The 19,405-nt window shown below is 48.5% G+C and overlaps 2 protein-coding genes across 2 annotated transcripts in view; both read right to left on the bottom strand.

Annotated features, from left to right (window-relative positions):
- Nucleotides 1-15,440, bottom strand: part of GRM2 (glutamate receptor, metabotropic 2) — a 48,878-nt gene extending 33,438 nt beyond the window's left edge. The window contains exon 1 of the mRNA XM_015417722.1: nt 15,381-15,440. Within this exon, the coding sequence (XP_015273208.1) occupies nt 15,381-15,440 (60 nt within the window). The remainder of the gene's footprint in view (nt 1-15,380) is intronic.
- A 595-nt stretch (nt 15,441-16,035) lies between these two features.
- The window catches only part of TRIP13 (thyroid hormone receptor interactor 13), a 22,192-nt gene continuing 18,822 nt past the window's right edge, over nt 16,036-19,405 (bottom strand). The window contains exons 10-12 of the mRNA XM_015417721.1: nt 19,182-19,294; nt 17,848-17,917; nt 16,036-16,408 (exon numbers count right to left, since the gene is read on the bottom strand). Coding sequence (XP_015273207.1) covers nt 16,313-16,408; nt 17,848-17,917; nt 19,182-19,294 — 279 coding nt within the window. The 3' untranslated portion in view covers nt 16,036-16,312. The remainder of the gene's footprint in view (nt 16,409-17,847; nt 17,918-19,181; nt 19,295-19,405) is intronic.

Raw genomic sequence — 19,405 nt, 5'->3', positions numbered from 1 at the left:
CATTTTCCAGGAAAGTAGGTGAGGGATACACTCTCTAAGTATTTGACCTTAAATGGGGGAAAGAAGAAGTCACACTTTGAAATGTATTTTCTATTGATAAGCAGAAATGAAAATAAAAACAAAAACAAATTGGGGGAACAATATATGTAGCAGATATAAAAACTCAAGGTTCCATTAGAGTCAAGATCCATTCACTTAAAAAGAGTCAGACCCCTACCTATTGTTGCCAACTGGGCAGGAATCACTGGCTTCGTGGAGGTTTTGTTTTGGGGTAAATTCTCAGAAAAGCAAAGGGCAAGGCTCCCCCCCCCCTTTAAACTATAGCCCTCAGGTCTATTCATCTTGCCCTTTGCTTATCTGACCAGTGCACTTCCCAATTCAACTGCATTATAAGGAATAACTTAACCAAGGAGTTTAATGAAAAAGTTCAGACCACAGCTATAAAGGAACTGCAACAGAACACAAACTAAGAGCGCTAAGGAAGAAAGAAGTGTAGCATGGCGAGGAGTGGGGTGCCCACAGGACAGGGACAGAAAAGGAGGGCCTTCCCAGAAAGAAAAAGCAAACGCAAATCCATAAACATATCAAAGCAACTTGGAAAGACAGGGATGATTAGAGTTGTCAAAGATTGGGGGGAAATGGTGAGGTATAATCCACAGGATTTAACAACGGTTTATCTCCAGGAATCTGTAGTGAAGCTTTTCAATGCATGGAGATGCAGCAGATGAAGGTAGGTACAGGAATCTTTCCGGGGGAGAAATGCTGGGAAAGGAATACTTTAACATTCAGGATATTGCACATTTCATGTTTCTCCTGCAACCTGGTACCTGTTGAGAATGTTTTAATTGCAATAGAGACAATCTTTATATGTACCCCCCCATTGAGGTTTGATGTTTCAGTACCACCGTCTAATAGTCTAGCATGTATCCCGCCCATAAAAGTGAGGGTCTATACATTTACTGTATTTGAAGAACTAGTAGCTATCCAGTGAACATTTGATCATGTTTCTCCTGCAACCTGGTACCTGTTGAGAATGTTTTAATTGCAATAGAGACAATCTTTATATGTACCCCCCCACTGAGGTTTGATGTTTCAGTACCGCCGTCTAATAGTCTAGCATGTATCCCCCCCATAAAAGTGAGGGCCTATACATTTACTGTATTTGACGAACTAGTAGCTATCCAGTGAACATTTGAACCACACATTATATTTTGTTCTTCTCTCAATCTTTAAACTTTTAAGTTTCTTTATTTTTCTGCAGATTGTCATACTGGCTATATGTTTTTAAGAAATCAATAACATTACTGGTTAAAAATATCTTGGTGAAAAGAAACTCAAAGCCATTAGCTTTACTGCAGGAAAGATTTCTCAAAACAAGCCATAATGACCAAGGCCTAGGTTCTCTCTCTAGAGCATTAATGACCAGTGGCTGAAATAGGTTGGTCTAGGTCATAATTTCCCCCTGTCATAATTTCCCTTGTGGTCTGAAGCCATTCTACTAGTTGTTATGAAGCTATATTTTATAGATTAATGGTGTGCTTTTATTCTTTAGAAAGCATCCAGAAATAAACCCTTGCCTCACAGGAGTGCACTGTAACAGTGCGTGTCCTTCCACTGCAGCGAAGGGTGAGGGAGGAGAGTGTTTGGCTGTGCTAAAGCATGGCCAATAAAAAGCACCCCCTAAAACACCATGGAAGCATTAAAGCCCAGATCCTGCTAGGCTTCTGGGTGATGGAGAAGCTTTAAAATGACAAACTCCCTCTTGCTGAGTGGATTTGCAGGACTGAGACTCTTTCGCTCTGTCTGAGATCCTTCCAATAATCCTAGCAGAAAGAGGGGTGGGGGCAGCATCTCTTGTTCACAGAAGGCCTTTGCTGAGTAAAAGCATCGGCATCAAACTGTGGTTCAGAATCCCACCTTGGGAGGCCTGCACAAACTCCAGTTCCCCCAAGCGCCTGCATTTGTACGTAATAGGGGACCAGAGTTTGTTTCAAATCGGGAATCCTTGTTTGAAGGGAGGGTGAAGGAGGAAGGAGTGTGCACAGGCACAGCAACGAGTCATGTTTGTTACACCATGGGTGTGTTCAGACGGGCCGTTTAGTCCACTTTTGGCACGCTTCAGTAACGGATTTTATATCCACATTCACACACCCAACATCTGCGCACCATCCCCAGCCGTCGCTTTCTGGCTCAAATCCCCTTTAAAATGGAGTATTTTGTTACCAGGTCCCCAAGTGGTGTTTTCCTGATTCTCTGGTTCTAGCCACACTTTTCTGACGTCTGATCGCTCCTGTGGTGTCGAGCCACTTCCGCTCGGAAGCGTCGGTGGTATGCGCACAGGCGGAGCTCCGGTCCCGCGTTATTAAAAACAATGTTTAAATGGTGCCTAGTTTTGTTGGTTAGACGAGTTCGGGATCTCATGGAGGCCAGTTTCAGGGTAAAAGTTTAAAGGGAAGTGTTCCTTTAAAGTTTAAAGGGAAGTGTTACAGCAGTTGGGTTGAATTGGAAATTACTGTTCTGCGCACGCACGAAAAATTTAGTTATACAGATGGACGCCTGTGCACATGCCCAAAATGAGAGAGAGAGAGAAAACCCATGATAACCTCCCACGCCACCACTGTGCATAATTGATGTCCACACGGGGGCTTTTCCCTCTGCCCATCTGAGTCAGTGGAGGGGCTGTGGGGAAAGGAACGGGTGCAGCCTGTCCCCCAGAAACACGGTTCAGGGAGTGTTCCATCTGCACAGGCCCATTTGGAGCTCCGTAAGCACTTCCAACACGGCAACTTTTGTTGGGCACGCCCGTTCTCCTCCGGCCATCCCACGCCCCACGACTGAATGTCAAAATTCCAGGGCAAATGTGCAAAGCCAGCAGGGAACCCCTTCGTTTCTCTTCCCTTACAGAAAACATCTCCACCCCACTGGGGGAAAGCATTTAAAAATTGTTTGCATTGCTTTATTTATTGCCGTTGCTCCACTTGGAATCTGGATGGGTCCCTGTAAAGTTTCTGTGTTATAGTAGCCGCCCTCTTCCTGCTTGCATTGAAAACAAAGGCCCAGCGGCCACCCAATAATGACACTTGCTGACCAGAAGCAGATCAGCAGTAAATGGGGTGCGTGTGTGTGTGCCATGACCCCGTTGAAAAGGCAGAGCGGGGCGGGGAGGGGAATCAACTTTGTTATAAGAAACAAAATCTGTTAAGGAAAAGGGACAGCTTCAGTTTTCATTTTCCTATCTCCAGTATTTAAGAGGTCACTGAGATTTCAGCCCAAGCGGGACCCCTTCGCCTTTGGATTCTTCGAGCTCCTCCTCTAGACCTGCATTGCCCTCCCCCCCCAAAAAAAAGCAGGTCTGGAGGTGAAAAATGCTGTCAGATCTAGGGTTGCCAAGTCGTTTCTCAGCCGCAGCGGGGGACTCCCGAGCTTTCCCTCCGATGGTCTTGGACCCGCCCCCAGCGTGCCCGGCGTCCTAACGTCACTTCCTGGTGACGTGCACGTCGGGGTGGGGTTCCCCCCCGGGGCTCACCACAGGTCTGTTGAGATCTGACTAGGCTTGCCAAGTCCCCCCGGGAGGCGGGGGTTTCCCCGCCTCCCGGGGGGACTTGGCAAGCTTAGTCAGATCTCAACAGACCTGTGGTGATCCCAGAGCAGGGTTGCTAGACCCAGGTTGGGAAACTTCTGGAGGTTGGGGGGTGGAGCCTGGGGAGGACAGGGACCTCAGCGGGGTGCAACACCATAGAGCCCTCCCTCCAAAGCAGCCGTTTTCTCCAGGGGGACAAATCTCTGCCGTCTGGAGGTCAGTTGTGATTGTGGGAGATCTCCTGATCCTACCTGGGAGTTGGCAACCTGACCCCCCCATAGGGTTTTCAAGGCGAGGGATATTCAGAGGCGGGCTTGCCGTTGCGTGCCTGGACTTCCCTGCTGGTCTCCCATCCAAGTACTGACCGGGGCCGACCCTGCTTAGCTTACGGGACCCAGTGAGAGCAGGCTCGCCGGGGCCATTCTGACGGGGCTCCCGAGTACTCGTTAGTGAAGAAGGCCCATCCTCTCACATGCCCTGCCACAGAGCGGCTCAGTTCCACGATGATGCAGGTGTCGTGTGCCACATCCGCTGGCTTTAATTTGCTCAGCTGTGTCGCTGCACCGGATTTTGGGAGGGAGCCCCAAGCCATCTGAAGGTGCCCCCTGGACCCGGGTTTTCAGATCACCGCTCAATGCATCCTAGTTGGCAGCACCAGAGAAGAGGATGGCCACCGTACAACTCTGATGCTGGACGTGGACCTTCAGCTCTCCAGCTAGGAGGGGGAAGACACAACTTTGGCTCTCCCCCGCTGACACTTTGTTCACGGCCATCACCAGGGCTCTTTTGGTAGAAAAAGCCCAGTGGGAACTCATTAGCATAATAGGCCACACCCAACAGCAGAAACTCATTAGGATTGGCTACATTAGGGGTGTGTGGCCTAACATGCAAAGGGTTCCTGCTACAAAAAAAGCCCGACAACAAACAAGGTAAACAGAATAAGAAGGAAAAGGTGGGTGTGGATGGATGACCACACTTCTGGTAACATGGGGGTGCGGCCTAATGTGCTAATGAGCTGTGCTGTCAGGGGTGTGGCCCAATATGCTAATGAGTTCCTGCTGTTGGGTGTGGCCTATTATGCTAATGAGTTCCTGCTGGGCTTTTTCTACAAAAAGAGCCCTGATTATAGGAAACAATTTTGCATACATATCTTTATTGACTTTTCGTTATTTTTGTCACAGATGCTTTGTTTGGATTATCAACCTCCGGGTGGCGGCCGAGGCAATGCCCCCTCTCAGCTGTGAAGTCTTTGTGAGCGACTGGCATTAAAGTTGTGAGTGAGCCATTTGGCTACTGCATAAATTAGTTTGCTCTGGAGCCACATCCTTCCTGAGCTAAGACAAAAATGTGTGAGCTGGAGGCTAAAAAAACTGTGAGCTAGCTCACACTAACTCAGCTTAGAAGGGAACACAAAAAAAAAATCCGCACAGCCAGCCAAATCTCCAAGAGCCAATCAGAAGCCTTGCCCGGCAAAAGCCCTACCTGGCCCCGCCCACTTCCTAGAAACACTTGGCAAGGCGGGCGCCAGAAAAGGCATCAGCGGGCACCATGTTGGGGACCCCTGCTCTACCTACTCTAGCCAGCTTCATGACATTCCCCGCCCCCCAGAAGCAAGACCAGCAATGAGTACGAACCATCCCATGCACGGAGGTGGGGCTGGCTTCCGAAGGCCTTTGTTTCCTGTCGTGTGAATTTCCCATAAAACTCCCAAACAAAAGAGCCCTGTTGTCCGCCAGATGACTCAAGATGGCTTTTGAGAAGCTGGAAGCCTGAGCTACACATCTGGAGAGAAATTGGCTCCGGCCTGTCCAGCAGTTGCTGCGGGTCTTCCCCTGTTCCAGTCATTCACGGGACTGACCACCGGCCATGACATGGAGTTCTCTGGATGCAAAACAACTTCCTGGGGAAGGGGGGGGGGGGACTATAAGGCCAGCAAGAAGTTCACTAAAGAGAACCATTTGCTGCCGAAAGGGAAAGAAAAATATAGGGAATGAATTTAAGTTCTGCTCAGCTCTTCTTCGGCTGGTTCGGGGCGCCATTGCTGATCTTCCTTCCCCCTTTGCAGGAACGCCTTCCCCCTGCTCCCCAGGGGAACGCCCCCCCCCCCGCACATTGACTCCCCCTCCCTACAGTACACGGGGAGAAACTGCACACATGGGGCACTCTCATTCTGGTGAGCGATTTTACAGCTTAATTTTTTCTCTCTCCGTGTGAAAGGGACTGAGGATCGGCACTCCGCCATCCCATTGCTTTTCAGAAACTCACAATGGCTGTCAAGGCTTCGCAGCTCTTTCCTCCAAACAAGGCAGATCAGGTAGTGCCCTGGCTCCCATCCAGAGCTTCTGAGCCTTGCCCCGCCCTCTCTCGACTTCCCCTTTGTTACTTCCACTCCCCATTTTGGTTTAAACGCCGTGGGCGAGGGGACCCGTCCTATTTTTTTTTTAACATCACTCTGTTGACAGCCACGTACACTGACCATACTGTAAACACCACCGCAAAATCTGCTTCGGGTACTGAAACACACACATATTTTTAATCCATATTTACTTATTGTTATGTATTGGGATTGAATCATCCCTGGCTGAATCACCCTAGAGACTGGCTGAGCTTGGAGCACAAGAACAATAGCCTGCCAGGATTCTGGAATAAACCAATCAAGTAGTAATTTATGTATTTATTATTTTGATTTATACCCCCCCCTCCCCGCAAGGAGGCTTGGGCAGCTTACAGTAATTGGTACATAATTGGTACATAAGAACCATGTACAAAATTTAAACAACTTACAATAACATTAAACATTAAAAACAATCCAACAATTAACAATTAAATTGCTAGTGATGGTACTCTTTTGATGGTAATCTTGAATGATTCAGATGGCGTACTAACAATTTTCATCGGCATCGGTGATCTTCAGCTTGGTGCGATGATATAACACAAACCCTCCCCAGGACCAGAGTCGACCCAAAACCACAGATGTTGTTGTTGTTGGTGGAGTGGCGGCTCCTAATTAAAAGCCTGGTGGAAGAGCTCCATCTTGGAGGCCCTACGGAACTGCAAAAGGTCCCGCAGGGCCCTGATCTCTTCCGGGAGCTCCTTCCATCAGTGTGGAGCCGCCACTGAAAAGGCCCTGGCCCTGGTGGCCGCAAGCCTGGCGTCCTTAGGGCCAGGAATGGTCAGTCAATGTTGTGTTCCTGACCGTAGTGCTCGCTGGGGTATATATGGGGAAAGGCAGTCCTGCAGGTATGTTGGACCCTGGCCATATAGGGCTTTAAAAGTCAATACCAGCACTTCAGAGGATGGCGGAAGACAGGAAGGCTTGGAGTGATCTGGTCCATGGGGTCGCAAAGAGTCGGACTCGACTGTGCGACTGAACAACAGTAAAAAACCAGCACCTTGAAGCGGATTCGGTATGGTATTGGCAGCCAGTGCAGTGCCTTCAACACAGGCTGGATGTGCTCCCATTTAGGGAGGCCCATCACCAGCCTGGCCGCGGCATTCTGCACTAGCTCCAGCCTCCGGATTTGCAACAAGGGCAGCCCCATGTAGAGAGCGTTACAGTAGTCTAGTCTCGAGGTAAGCATCGTATGGGTCACTGTAGCCAGGTCATCACGGCCAAGGAAGGGAGCCAACTGCCGAATCAGCTGAAGGTGGTAAAAGGTCAGCTTTGCAGTGGCTGCTACCTGGGCCTCCATTGCTAAGGTGGCATCCAAGAGCACTCCCAAACTCCTAACCTCCGACGCTGGCACCAATGGTGCCCCACCAAAGGTCGGGAGCGGGAATCCCACCCCCGAACCACTCCGACTCAGGCAGAGGACCTCCGTCTTCGCCGGATTCAGTCTCAGCCGGCTCAGCCTGAGCCAACCAGCCACGGCTTGCAAAGCCCGGTCCAGATCTTCTGGTCTGGAGTCCGACTGGCCGTCCAACAACAGATAGAGCTGGGTATCATCAGCGTCCTGATGACAACCCAGCTCATGTCTCCGGGCAATCTGGGCAAGGGGGCACATGTAGATGTTGAATAACATTGGGGAAAGCACTGCCCCTTGAGGCACTCTGCACTCAAGTGGGTGTCTCCTGGACTGCTGTTCCCCTAGCGCCACCCTTTGTCCCCGACCCTGGAGAAAGGAAGCAAGCCATTGCAGGGCCGGCCCCTGGATCCCCATGTCAGCGAGGCACGTTTTGTAAATAGGGGGTGGGGTGGGGGTGTTTTGCATGCATATAAGCAGGGCTCTGGCCCTGCTAGAGCTGTCTTAGATTTAAGCTGAAATCCCTAATAAACTATGAGCTGATTGCTATATGCGTCTCGAACCCAGTATATTTCACTTCTTTACTTACTTCATTTGTACCCTGCCTTTCTCATCCAGAGGGACCCAAAGAGGCTTGCACCATTCGCCTCTCCTCCATTTTAGTCTCACAACAACAACCCTGTGAGATAGGCTAGGCTGAAAGGGTGGGACTGGCCCAAGATCACCCAGTCAGCTTCCATGGCACAAGTGGAAATTTGAACCTGGTACTCCCAGATCTTCACCCGGTGTACCTTGTTGGCTGGCAAGAGTCTCAACAACTGTTTCCAAATAAAACGGCAACTTGCATATCCTATTGCGCTTCTCTTCCCCATGCTGAACAGTACGGTTGTCAACTCCGGGTTGGGAAATCCCTGGAGATTTGGGGGTGGAGCCTAGGGAGGGCAGGCTTTGGGGAGGGAACTTAGCAGGGTACAGTGCCACAGAATTCACCCTCCAAAGCGCCCATTTTCTCCAGGGGAACGAATGGCTGTGGCCTGGACAGTTGCAATTCTGGGAGACCTCCAGGCCAGACCTGGAGGCTGGCAACCCTACATGGATGAAAGGAACGGGTCAGTATCCTGCCTGCCAGGCTTTGGAAACAGGAGATTATGCAAAGTCTTGCGTGGGATGTGTGGCTCAAGGAGGCCGGACGATTTCAGACGGTGTGCACACCAGACAACTGGGCACCCATGGGGAGCCTTCCCTGAGAAGCCCGGCTCATGACCTGCACAGACGAGCGACACGCCTCAGGTGCGCCTCCCCAAGCAGGGATTCCACAGACAGGTCCCGGAGACACCTCAGGGAAAGTAAAGTGCTGTCAAGTCGCGGCCGACTTATGGCGACCCCAGCGAGCGGTTTTCAAGGCACACGACAAAAGCAGAGGTGGTTGGCCCTGGCCTTCCTCGGCAGAGCCTTCCTTGGTGGTGAACACATCCAAAAGGGAGTGTGTGTATATATGTGTGTGTGTGTATATATACACACACACACACATATATATATGTATATATATGTATATATATGTGTGTGTGTGTGTGTATATATATATATATATGTATGTATATGTGTGTATGTATATATGTGTGTGTGTGTGTATTTGTTACTTTACCTCCCCCCCCCATTTTAGGGAGTGATTTCAAGCAAGCACTTCGGACTCTAATCTGGGAGAGCTGGGTTTGATTCCCCACACCTCCACTTGCAGTTGCTGGATGACCTTGGGCAAGCCTTAGTTCTGGCAGAGCTGTCCTCAAAAGAGCTCTCTCAGCTCCACCTACCTCACAGGGTGTCTGTTGTGGGGAGGGGAAGGGAAGGGAAAGGAAGCCCTGGTTAGTATTCGGTGGATGGGAGACCACCAAGGAAGTCCGGGGTCAGTACACAGAGGCAGGCAATGGCAAGCCAGCTTGGTTCGACTTTTGCCAAAACCCTGCGGGGTCGCCATAAGTTGGCTATGACTTGACAGCACTTTCCACCCCACCCCCCCAAGTTCTAGAGTTATGGGAGTGGAAAAAGGGTTCTAGCTTCTTGACACCCCCCCTTGCGTAATTGTATGAACTTCTATGATGTCCCAACACAAGAGTTGTCATTTTTTCTAAATTGACAAGTCCCAGACTTAGAAGAGGAGGAGGAGGAGGAGGAGATTGGATTTATACCCCGCCCTTCACTACCCAAAGGAGTCTCAGAGCGGCTCACAAACTCCTTCCCCTCCCCCTCCCCACAACAGACACCCTTGTGAGGTCGGTGGGGCTGAGAGAGCTCTGACAGGAACTGCTCTTTTTCAAGGACAGCTGTGCCAGAACTATGGCTTGCCCAAGGTCATCCAGCAGGTGCAAGGTCATCCTTTCACCTTAATCAACCTGGCTGCCCTCTTCTGCACTTTTTCTGGTTCTGCAATATCTTAAGATACAGAGAACACAACTGCACACAGGAAATGCCTGCAGCTCTCCTCCAGTCCTTCTTCAAGACTGGGGACCTCCTGATTTCCTAGAGACTCCGGCTAGAGGAAGGCCATGAGTCTCAGGGGAGTGAAGATGGGCTGTGTTCTGTTCCAGGGCTTCATATTTCTCAGCCAACCTCCTCTTACGGGAACTGAGCAACTATGTGGAAAGTTCTCCACTTAACAGTGAGCTGGAGCATTTGGATCACTGCATTCCTTTGGGAGCAGAGACTTAACATCTGCAGCGCAACTAGCACATCCTCCAGCCACACGAGACATGGAGCAGATCTGAATTAACCTTCCTTTGGTGTGGAGCAATCGGAAACATTGTTTTGTATTTATGCGGTACGGTGATAAAGTGGACACGATGGAGTATTATCAGCAAGGCCCCTCGAAGAGCACTAATTGCGGCCCAAATGGTATCCAGCCAGCGTGAGAACAGCGGCTAGTGCTGAACGAGGGTCTGGCACACCCAGGACAAATCCCCACTTGCACCATGGAAGCCGGCTGGGTGACCTGGGGCCAGTCACGTGGCTTCACAGTGGCGGTGTGAGGACAAAATGGAGCAGTGGAGAATGATGCAAGCCCCCGGGGTCCCCCACTGGGCAGTAAGCCAGGGCATAAATGAAGGAAATCAAATAAATCAAATCGGCCAGGTAAAGTGTGTCGGCACAATTCTGAGACACTGCAATATGTTTTGGTCTGTGCGGCTATCCCTTGAAATGGAACCAGAAATTCTAAAAAAATTAAAAAGTACAAAATAATATTAAACATTTTAAAAATAATATTCCATTCAGCTCCATGTTGCTTTTCATTTTAAATACCATTGTTCCCCCCCCCCCCCAGGATAATTTGAAGAAAATAAAAAAGAAGTTAAGCCCTGGTTTGCTCCTAACAGAACACTGAGCTGTATCAAGAGGCTGACACCTTTCAATACAATAGGATTACTCCTGAGGAAGATTGGGATGAAATGAACTTATCTCCGGGTGCTCAGTGAGAATGATGGATTTTTCCTTGTAATATTGTTAAGTTTTATCTATAATATAATATGAACTTTACTAAGCGTCCTAGTCATTCATATCTAACAGTGTCCGCTTGTTTGTTGTAATCCCTAACAATGCAGACTTGCTAATAAATTCACAAAAGTTGCCGGGTGTCTGTTGAGGGCCGTCACATCACTTCCGACTTGGATTGGATGACCCTGGAGGTCCCTCCCAGCTCTATGACTTACAGCACCCCTGTGAATCCACGGCTGCCGAAACGCCCTGTCGTTAACAGCCCTGCTTCGGTCTTGAAGACCGAGGAGGGCCACCGCTCCCTTTACTGAGTCAGTCCACCTCAGGTTGGGTTTCCCTCTTTTCTGGCTGCCTCCAGCTTTTCCTAGCATTATTGTCTTTTCTCATCAGACTCTTCTGATGATCCAACCAAAGTACAATAGCCTCAGTTTAGTCATTTTAGCTTTAGCAGAAGTTACTGGTCCACACAAAAAGAAAATCTCTAGCCAGTATGTCCACTTGCTCTGACCTAGTTAGCCCAGTCCCATCAGATCTCAGACACGAAGAAGGATCCGCCCTGATCAGATGTGGCAAGTACTGGTTAGACCACCAAGGAAGTCCGGGGTTGCTACGCAGAGGCAGGCAACGGCAAGCCCCCTCTGTTCATCTCTTCCCTTGAAAACCCTACAGGGTCGCCATGAATCAGCTACCACTTAATGGCACTTTCCACCACCATACTATGAGTCAACCACCTAAAAGCCAAGAAAAGAAGAGGGAAGGGATTGGATTTATACCCTGCCCTTCACTACCCAAAGGAGTCTCAGAGCAGCTTACAATCTCCTTTCCCTTCCACTCCCCACCACAGACACCCTGTGAGCAATGTTCCCTCTAAGCTGTGGAGTCTTGTGAGCAAAAATTCTACTTGGTGAGCTATTGGCATTAAAGTTTTGAGCGAGCGATTTGGCTGCTGCATAACTTAGTTTGCTCTGGCGCCATCCTTCCTGAGCTACGACAAAAATGTGTGAGCCGGAGGCTAAAAAACTGTGAGCTAGCTCACACTAACTCAGTTTAGAGGGAACACTGCCTGTGAGGTAGGCGGGGCTGAGAGAGCTCTGGCAGGAACTGTCCTTGAGAGAACACCTCTGACAGAACTGTGGCTTGCCCAAGGTCACACCAGCAGCTGCCTGGTGGAGGAGTGGGGAGTCAAATCCAGTTCTCCCAGATTAGAGTCCACACTCCTAACCACTACACCAAACTGGCTCTCTTCCAAATTCTTCTCTACTGGGGCACCTAGAAGTTTCCCTCTTACCACAAAGGACCAGACAAGTAGTTATTCACATGCCTGTGTTAACGGATGGAGTCATACAAGGCCAGGCAGGTAATAAGTTCAACAACAGTGGGAAGCAGAGCAACCTTTGAGTCCAGTGGGGCACCTGGAAGACCAAGAAAATTTAATCCTGGGGATAAGCGTTCGTGTGCATGCACACGTCTTCAGATACATAGCGTTTCCTTTTGTGTGTCCCAAATCCACTGCCCATCTGTTTCGTCGGATGCCCTGGAGTTCTAGTATTTTGGCCGGAGGAAAAACAACCGATTTTTCTGCCTCGGAGCCGAAGGGAACAGGGCAGGTTGAGCGTTTGTAAACCCTAGAAATGGCACCGGCAAGACCTTCCCCGATCCTGTCAAGAGAGGTGTCACTGCCATGAATTGGGCTCCTTGGGCCCTGTCGAACATCCCGAAACGGCTGAGGCGCCAGCCCTGAAGATGCGGCCCAGCGATATTGGCACCGCTCTTCAGTTATCTCAGCCACAACCACAAGACAAGAAGTCGAACGGATGATATCATTCTTATCAGCTCCATTCATGAGGCTGCCTGGTACTGAAGCCACTGGGGATATGCCCGCTTGAACCGGAGACCTTCTGCACGCAGAGCAAAAGCTCTGTCATCACTGAATCATTACGGCCCCGCTCCTGAAGTTAGAAGCTCTTCCTGACTAATTTCACAAATGTAATCTAGCACTTCTTTCCCCCCCACTGTAAGCAGAGAGGATTAGCTTTATCAAAAGCATGCCTTTTTTCCACATGCAGAAAGGCACACACTGAAGAAAGCTCGCCATAAATCAATTATTTTGGCTCAGACTGCTGGGTGGAGTTAACTTCTCAAGCCTTTGTCGAGTCGACAGTATTTGTTCGAGCAAAAATGGATTGCATTCCTAAAACCGAGTTTCTAACTTTAGAAACTGAAAAGGCCAAAGACGTCTTGCATTACAGCTCTGCCTGTCCTCCCATTTATTTGAAATTAGGGATTGCCTATAAAAGGTTAATTTCCTGGGATGCCACTCTGTGTCATTAAGCACAAGACTGGCAGTTGAATTAAGTGGGTGCTTCATTGTTCTGCGTGGCTGATTTCCTTACATTTAATTGGATGTTTTCAGAAGGCCACTGCTAGGAAAGGTATGTTCCGAGGGAATAAAGTCTGCTGGTATAAGTAGCTAGGGTTGAGTCCACGAGCACCTTAGAGCAACAAAACCAACAAGATGTTTGGGGTGTGAGCTTTTGTCCTGAAAATCTAGTTGGGTCTCTAAGGGGCTGCTGGACTCGAATCCAGACCTTCTCCTGCAGACGAACACAGCTGCCCACTGAAGCTATGCTCATACCAAGAGGCTCCCGCACATTAATCAGGACTTTCCCATTTATTAAAGTCAGAGAAGTTTTTCTCTTGACTATTTCCTAGGACAATAGTTCCCAGAATAATGCAATTTGGTTATGCAACGAATCAGGCGGATTGAGGTAAGCCCGAGATACATTTTGTGCAAAACGCAGAAGGGTTGGAGCCCGCAGCACAACCAAAGTCTTACCCGTAGGCTCTGCGCACTATAAATAGATTTCCTGTCCTTGGGCCGGGCCTGAGGTTTACGGAAGGCATGCTTGCCCCCTAGTGGCGACAGCCTACAACAGCCCCAAAGATTTTTCAGTCGACTGAAACTTGAGTTTAGGGATGTGCATTCGGCATTTCCGAGTGTCTAGGAGCAAATGTGCAGAGGCACACATATTCTCTCCTTTTCCATTTCTATTTCCTTTGCCGTGATGGTCTGAACTTTCTCAGTCCTGTCATTCTAAAGTGAGCCGTTTTGGATGAATTTGCGGCCCTTCACAGAGCTTCTCTCTTCCCAAACATTACCATAATAAAGTTCATATATAAAGCACATCACTTGCTCTTGGTAGCATTCCGGGGACCTGCTGCAAGGAGTAGGGCAGCTTCTGAGACAGTGGCAAAGGGTGGCTACTTTTATGCCCACGTGCTTTGCAGTGGCTCAGTCTTTGCGCAAGCGTACAAGTTCTAGTTTTTAAAAGCACGTGGACCGTCATATTCAGCTGTGAATGTATCATACGTAAATGTCCCCTTTTCAAATAGGTCTCAGTTATTCTAAGTTGGACCCGATCCCCGGCAAGTAGAGCTGCTCTCATAGAACAGAACACCTCTTCTTTCCTGCTGTACTCCCCCAAAATCCAACTCCCGGAAATTGGGAGGCCTTTGGGAACAGGGTGGCAGCTTGCAGGGGGTGGGAAGCGGCATTCAGGGAACCTGCCAAAACCTTGCCAAGTGCAGCTTGCACAGGCTGAATAAGGAGGCACAGCATCCAACCCAATTTCTGTTTGTCCTTTGAGTTGCCTCTGACAGGTCTTTTTCTCCGTGCACATTGGGACTTCTCTCGGGTTGCCAGCACTAGCCTGTGAAATTCCTGGAGATTTGGAGGCAGCACTGGGGAGGGGGGGCAGTTTGCAGGTCAGGAAGCAATTTTTCTCCAAGCCAGTGGGAAGTCTTCTGGAGTTCTGGCCCCACTGGGGGAACCTCCCAATGGCACCTGGGTTTTGACCCCTCTGTGCGAGTGTTGGACTGGATGGCCAGATGACCAAAAAAAACCCCAAGTCACTGGGGAGTGTTATTTGTGAATTTACTGCATTGTGCAGGGGCTTTGACTAGATGACCCTGGAGGTCCCTTCCAACTCTATGATTCTAGGCCAATAGCCATCTAGTCCAACCCTCTGTATCACACAGGGGCCAAAACCCAGGGGCCATCAGATGATCCACCAAAAGAGCCAGGACACTAGAAGCCCTCCCACTGTTGCCCCCCCAGCACCAAAAATACAGAGAGTGTTCCACTGTTGGACCACTGCTCCATGTTTATTCAGTCCCCTCCTGAAGCTGTCTATGCTTGTAGCCGCCGCCACTTCCCGCAGCAGTGCATTCTACTTGCTCTCTGTGGTTTGGAGATTAGGTACTACTCCAGGAGAACTTCAGGCCCCACATGGATGCTGGCAACCCTAGACTTAGGCAACAGCCCAGCTGTGTGCTTCTGGGCACTCCTTTGTTGCACACAGCTAGGGGACATCGACCACACGTGCTTTTCAGTCTTCCTGTCAAGAAGCCACTCATCCCGGCTCAGACAGAAGAACAAGCTCCCTCTTCCCCTCGTCTGCTAGCCACACAGGAGAGCTTTCTTCTCTCTTAAATGAAATGTGCCCTAGAGTGTTGCAACAGAGACAACTCCGGCTATTTTTTAAAATATATTTTGCTCACCCCGTTATTACCAACTCCTCCTCCTGCTGCGTGATGAAGATGAAGACTGTATCTCTCCCTCTGTGCATCATTGTGACAGGTTATCATTACCTCCTGGCCCCTCTCTCTGTTTATGTACATAAATGGAAGGAGGGTAAAACAAGGCCCTCTTTTCTGTCATTTAAATTGCCCGGATTCCCTTCACACATTCTTTACTTAGAAGAAGGATTGGATTTATACCCCATCCTTCACTACCCGAAGGAGTCTCAGAGCAGCTTACAATCTCCTTTCCCTTCCCCACCCCACAACAGACACCCGGTGAGGTAGGCGGGGCTGAGAGAGCTCTGATTGAGAACTGTCCTTGAGAGAACAGCTCTGACAGAACTATGGCTTGCCCAAGGTCACACCAGCAGCTGCAAGTGGAGGAGTGGAGAACCCAGTTCTCCCAGATTAGAGTCCACGCACTTAACCACTACACCAAACTGAATTACTGTGAAATTTGGCTTGCAGACAAACATAATTCCAATCTCTTCTTCTTCTTCTCTCCTATGTGACTTTTAAAAATAAAGTGACTGTCAATAACCTGGCTCACAAAAAAGAAGAAGATACAAAATGATACGGGATCAAAGATACACAGTAGAAAACATTTAATACAATTCTCAAATGTAATCATAAAAAAGAGTGGAAAAACAGGAGTCGTAGCAGGAATTAAACAAAACAGTATATACAATGGCAAGGAAGAACAATTGCTCAGTCACACAATATTTCATGCATAAGTTACACTGGGGATCATTGTTGTTTGAAAAAACAAAAACGCTCGGTGACCTGAATGGTCCTTGCCCCAAATTTTTATCAGTCCTTTCTGAGAAGCCCAAAGGATCATGCCAAATGACAAGCATCCCAACAATATAATTCCACGAAGGGTTTTATATACATAAGGCAATATGGAGGAGGAAAGCAAATGTCAAACACAATCTGAAAGTTTGGCTCTTTCTTCAAATTGCTTGTCCACCACCAGTGACAGAGCCTGAAGGAATGCGGCCATTGCAACATTCGGAGTCTAGAAGGAAAGAGAGGGAAAAATAAAATCAGCAACAGAAATGGTGCCCCTACAGCTCCGGAAAAAGAGCACTCGGTCCCACAATACGGGTATTTTCAGAGTAAATGCATGGAGGCTATTCAAACAGTACAATGCTGAGAAAACTGTTTACATTAAAGGGACAAAACCTGAACACACAGGAAAAGCCTGAACTAGACCCACAAGGAGAGCCAGTTTGGTGTACACCTACAGCTCCGGACAAAGAGCACTCGGTCCCACAATACGGGTATTTTCAGAGTAAATGCATGGAGGCTATTTAAACAGTACAATGCTGAGAAAACTGTTTACATTAAAGGGACAAAACCTGAACACACAGGAAAAGCCTGAACTAGACCCACAAGGAGAGCCAGTTTGGTGTAATCAGTGTTCCCTCTAAGCTGAGTTAGTGTGAGCTAGCTCAGTTTTTTAGCCTCTGAGTCACACATTTTTATCTCAGTTCAGGAAAGACGGCTCCAGAGCAAACTAATTTATGCAGAAGCCAACTCGCTCGCTCACAGCTTTAAGGCCAGCCGCTCACAAAGTAGAATTTTTGCTCACAAGACTCCACAGCTTAGAGGGAACACTGGTAGTGGTTAAGTGCGCGGACTCTAATCTGGGAGAACCGGGTTTGATTCCCCACTCCTCCACTTGCAGCTGCTGGATGACCTTGGGCAAGCCATAGTTCTGATAAGAGCTGTTCTCTCAAGGGCAGTTCTTGAAAGAGCTCTCTCAGCCCCACCTACCTCACAGGGTGTCTGTTGTGGGGAGGGGAAGGGAAAGGAGATTTGTAAGCCGCTCTGAGACTCCGAGTGAAGGGCGGGGCATAAATCCAATCTCTTCTTCTTCCTCTTCTCTTCTAGCTGTTGTGCATTCATGGCCTTTGCTGAGATGTACTCCTTATCACCTATGCCGCAGTCCATGGCCAGGCCAAAGGAAGGCAGCAAGGGCACACGTTTGTTTTGTACTTCATTTACACCCCACCTTTTTCTTCAGTGGGGAGCCAAACCAGCTTCTATCATTCTAGGACCACAGCTTAGCGGAAGAGCCTCTGCTTGGTGTGCAGAAGGTCCCAAGTTCAATCCCAGATCTCCGGTTTAAAAGGACCAGGTAGCAGGTGATATGAAAGCCTTCTGCCAGAGACTTTGAAGGAAGCCAGTCTGAGTAGACAGCGCTGACCCTGACAACCGATCTGATATAAAGCCACTTCAGACATCCATATATGTTCTCCTCTGTTTTATCTTCACAACAACCCTGTGACGTAGGCTAGGAAGGAATGTGTGACTGTCCAAAGGTCAGTCAGCAAGATTCCCTAGCAGAGTGGGATTCAAACCTGGGACTCTAATCACTACACCAAGTTGGCTCTCACCTATCGCCCCAGTAACAGAAGGAGTGGTCCAAAAACAAAGGGGGCATAACCTTACTTGAACGTAAAGCGCGTGGGCTAGGAAAGGAAGTTTCCGTAAGACGCGGCCACTGAGTCCTTCACTTTTCCTGTATCGGAGGAGAAAAGTTTAAGATGTTGGGGGTCACTGTCGAATGGAAAGATATAAGGAAGCCTCAACGGAGCCACACTGGCTGTACACGGCGAAAGTATGTCTCACAGTTTTGATTTCTACTTCTTATTCTGTTCTAGCAGAGCAATACCAACCAAATATCCAGCTCTGGTGTTCTCGAAAACAACAGATAAGGTAGCAAACTTATACTTGAGTTGGATTTATTATCACCAGGGCTCTTTTTGTAGAAAAAGCCCAGCAGGAACTCATTAGCATAATAGGCCACACCCAACAGGAGAAACTCATTAGCCTATTCGGCCACACCCCTGACAGCAAGCTCATTAGCCTATTAGGCCACACCCCCATGTTACCAGAAGTGTGGCCATCCAGCCACACCCACTTTTTGCTTCTTATTCTGTTTACCTTGTTTGCTGTCAAAACCCAGGGCTTTTTTGGAGCAGGAACTCCTTTGCATGTTAGGCCACACACCGCTAATGTAGCCAATCCTAATGAGTTTCTGCTGTTGGGTGTCGCCTATTATGCTAATGAGTTCCTGCTGGGCGTGGCCAACTCGGGAGCCAGCCAGAACTCCATTCCTGTGCGTTCCTGCCCCAAAATAGCCCTGATTATCACTACATCATTGACTCTTCCATTAGGTAAAAAAATCCCTATACACAGAAAACTAGCATGTTAGAGAGCAAGGCTCTAAGCCAAGCCTTCTCCATGACATGCTAGATTTCTATGTAAAGAGATCTCCCCTAGGACGAGAGAGCCCAGTTTTAGACAGAAGAAAGGAACACTAAAACACATTACCTTTTGGTTCTCAAGTAGAAGGGGGGAAAAAAAAACCCAGCCTCTTCAGTTGAGGCTTTTGAGACCCTCTGTTATTACCCTGTTTCCCCGAAAATAAGACCTACCCAAAAATAAGCCCTAGCAGGATTTCTATGCATTTGTGGTATAAGCCCTAGTGTGGATTTCTTTCCAAAAATAAGCCCTAGCAGGATTTCTATGCATTTGTGGTATAAGCCCTAGTGTGTCTTCTTGAGAAAAAATAAATATAAGACAGTGTCTTATTTTCAGGGAAACACTGTAGAAGCCTGACAATTTCTTATGATATCCCCAAAGCACTGGGCATAATCAGTTATCATCTAAATACATCAACACCCAACAGAGGAGAATTTTTCATTTTGGACTGGATTCTGTAAACACGTGATTTCGGTTTCAGGAGACAGAGACGGATTGATGAATTTCAGGAGTCCTACCTTGCAATTTCTTTCAAAACGAGACTCAGTTTGGACACGTCGTTCTCTACGTAACCAATCACCTCTAACTCACGGAGTGTCAGCAGCTGCTGTCGAGGGTAGATGATCTGACACTGGGGGGTGGGTGGGGAGATCTCATTAGTAAGAACAGTAAAAAGCAGCTCTACAGAAATAGATTCAAAAATCTGTCCTGTTCATTTGTTGCATTCTGAATGCTGATCCGG

Source organism: Gekko japonicus, unplaced genomic scaffold (assembly GCF_001447785.1).
Source record: "Gekko japonicus isolate JY-2015 unplaced genomic scaffold, Gekko_japonicus_V1.1 scaffold97, whole genome shotgun sequence".
NCBI lineage: Eukaryota > Metazoa > Chordata > Lepidosauria > Squamata > Gekkonidae > Gekko > Gekko japonicus.
The sequence above is the reverse complement of the archived record's forward strand: the minus strand, read 5'-3'. Positions and strand labels throughout refer to the sequence as shown.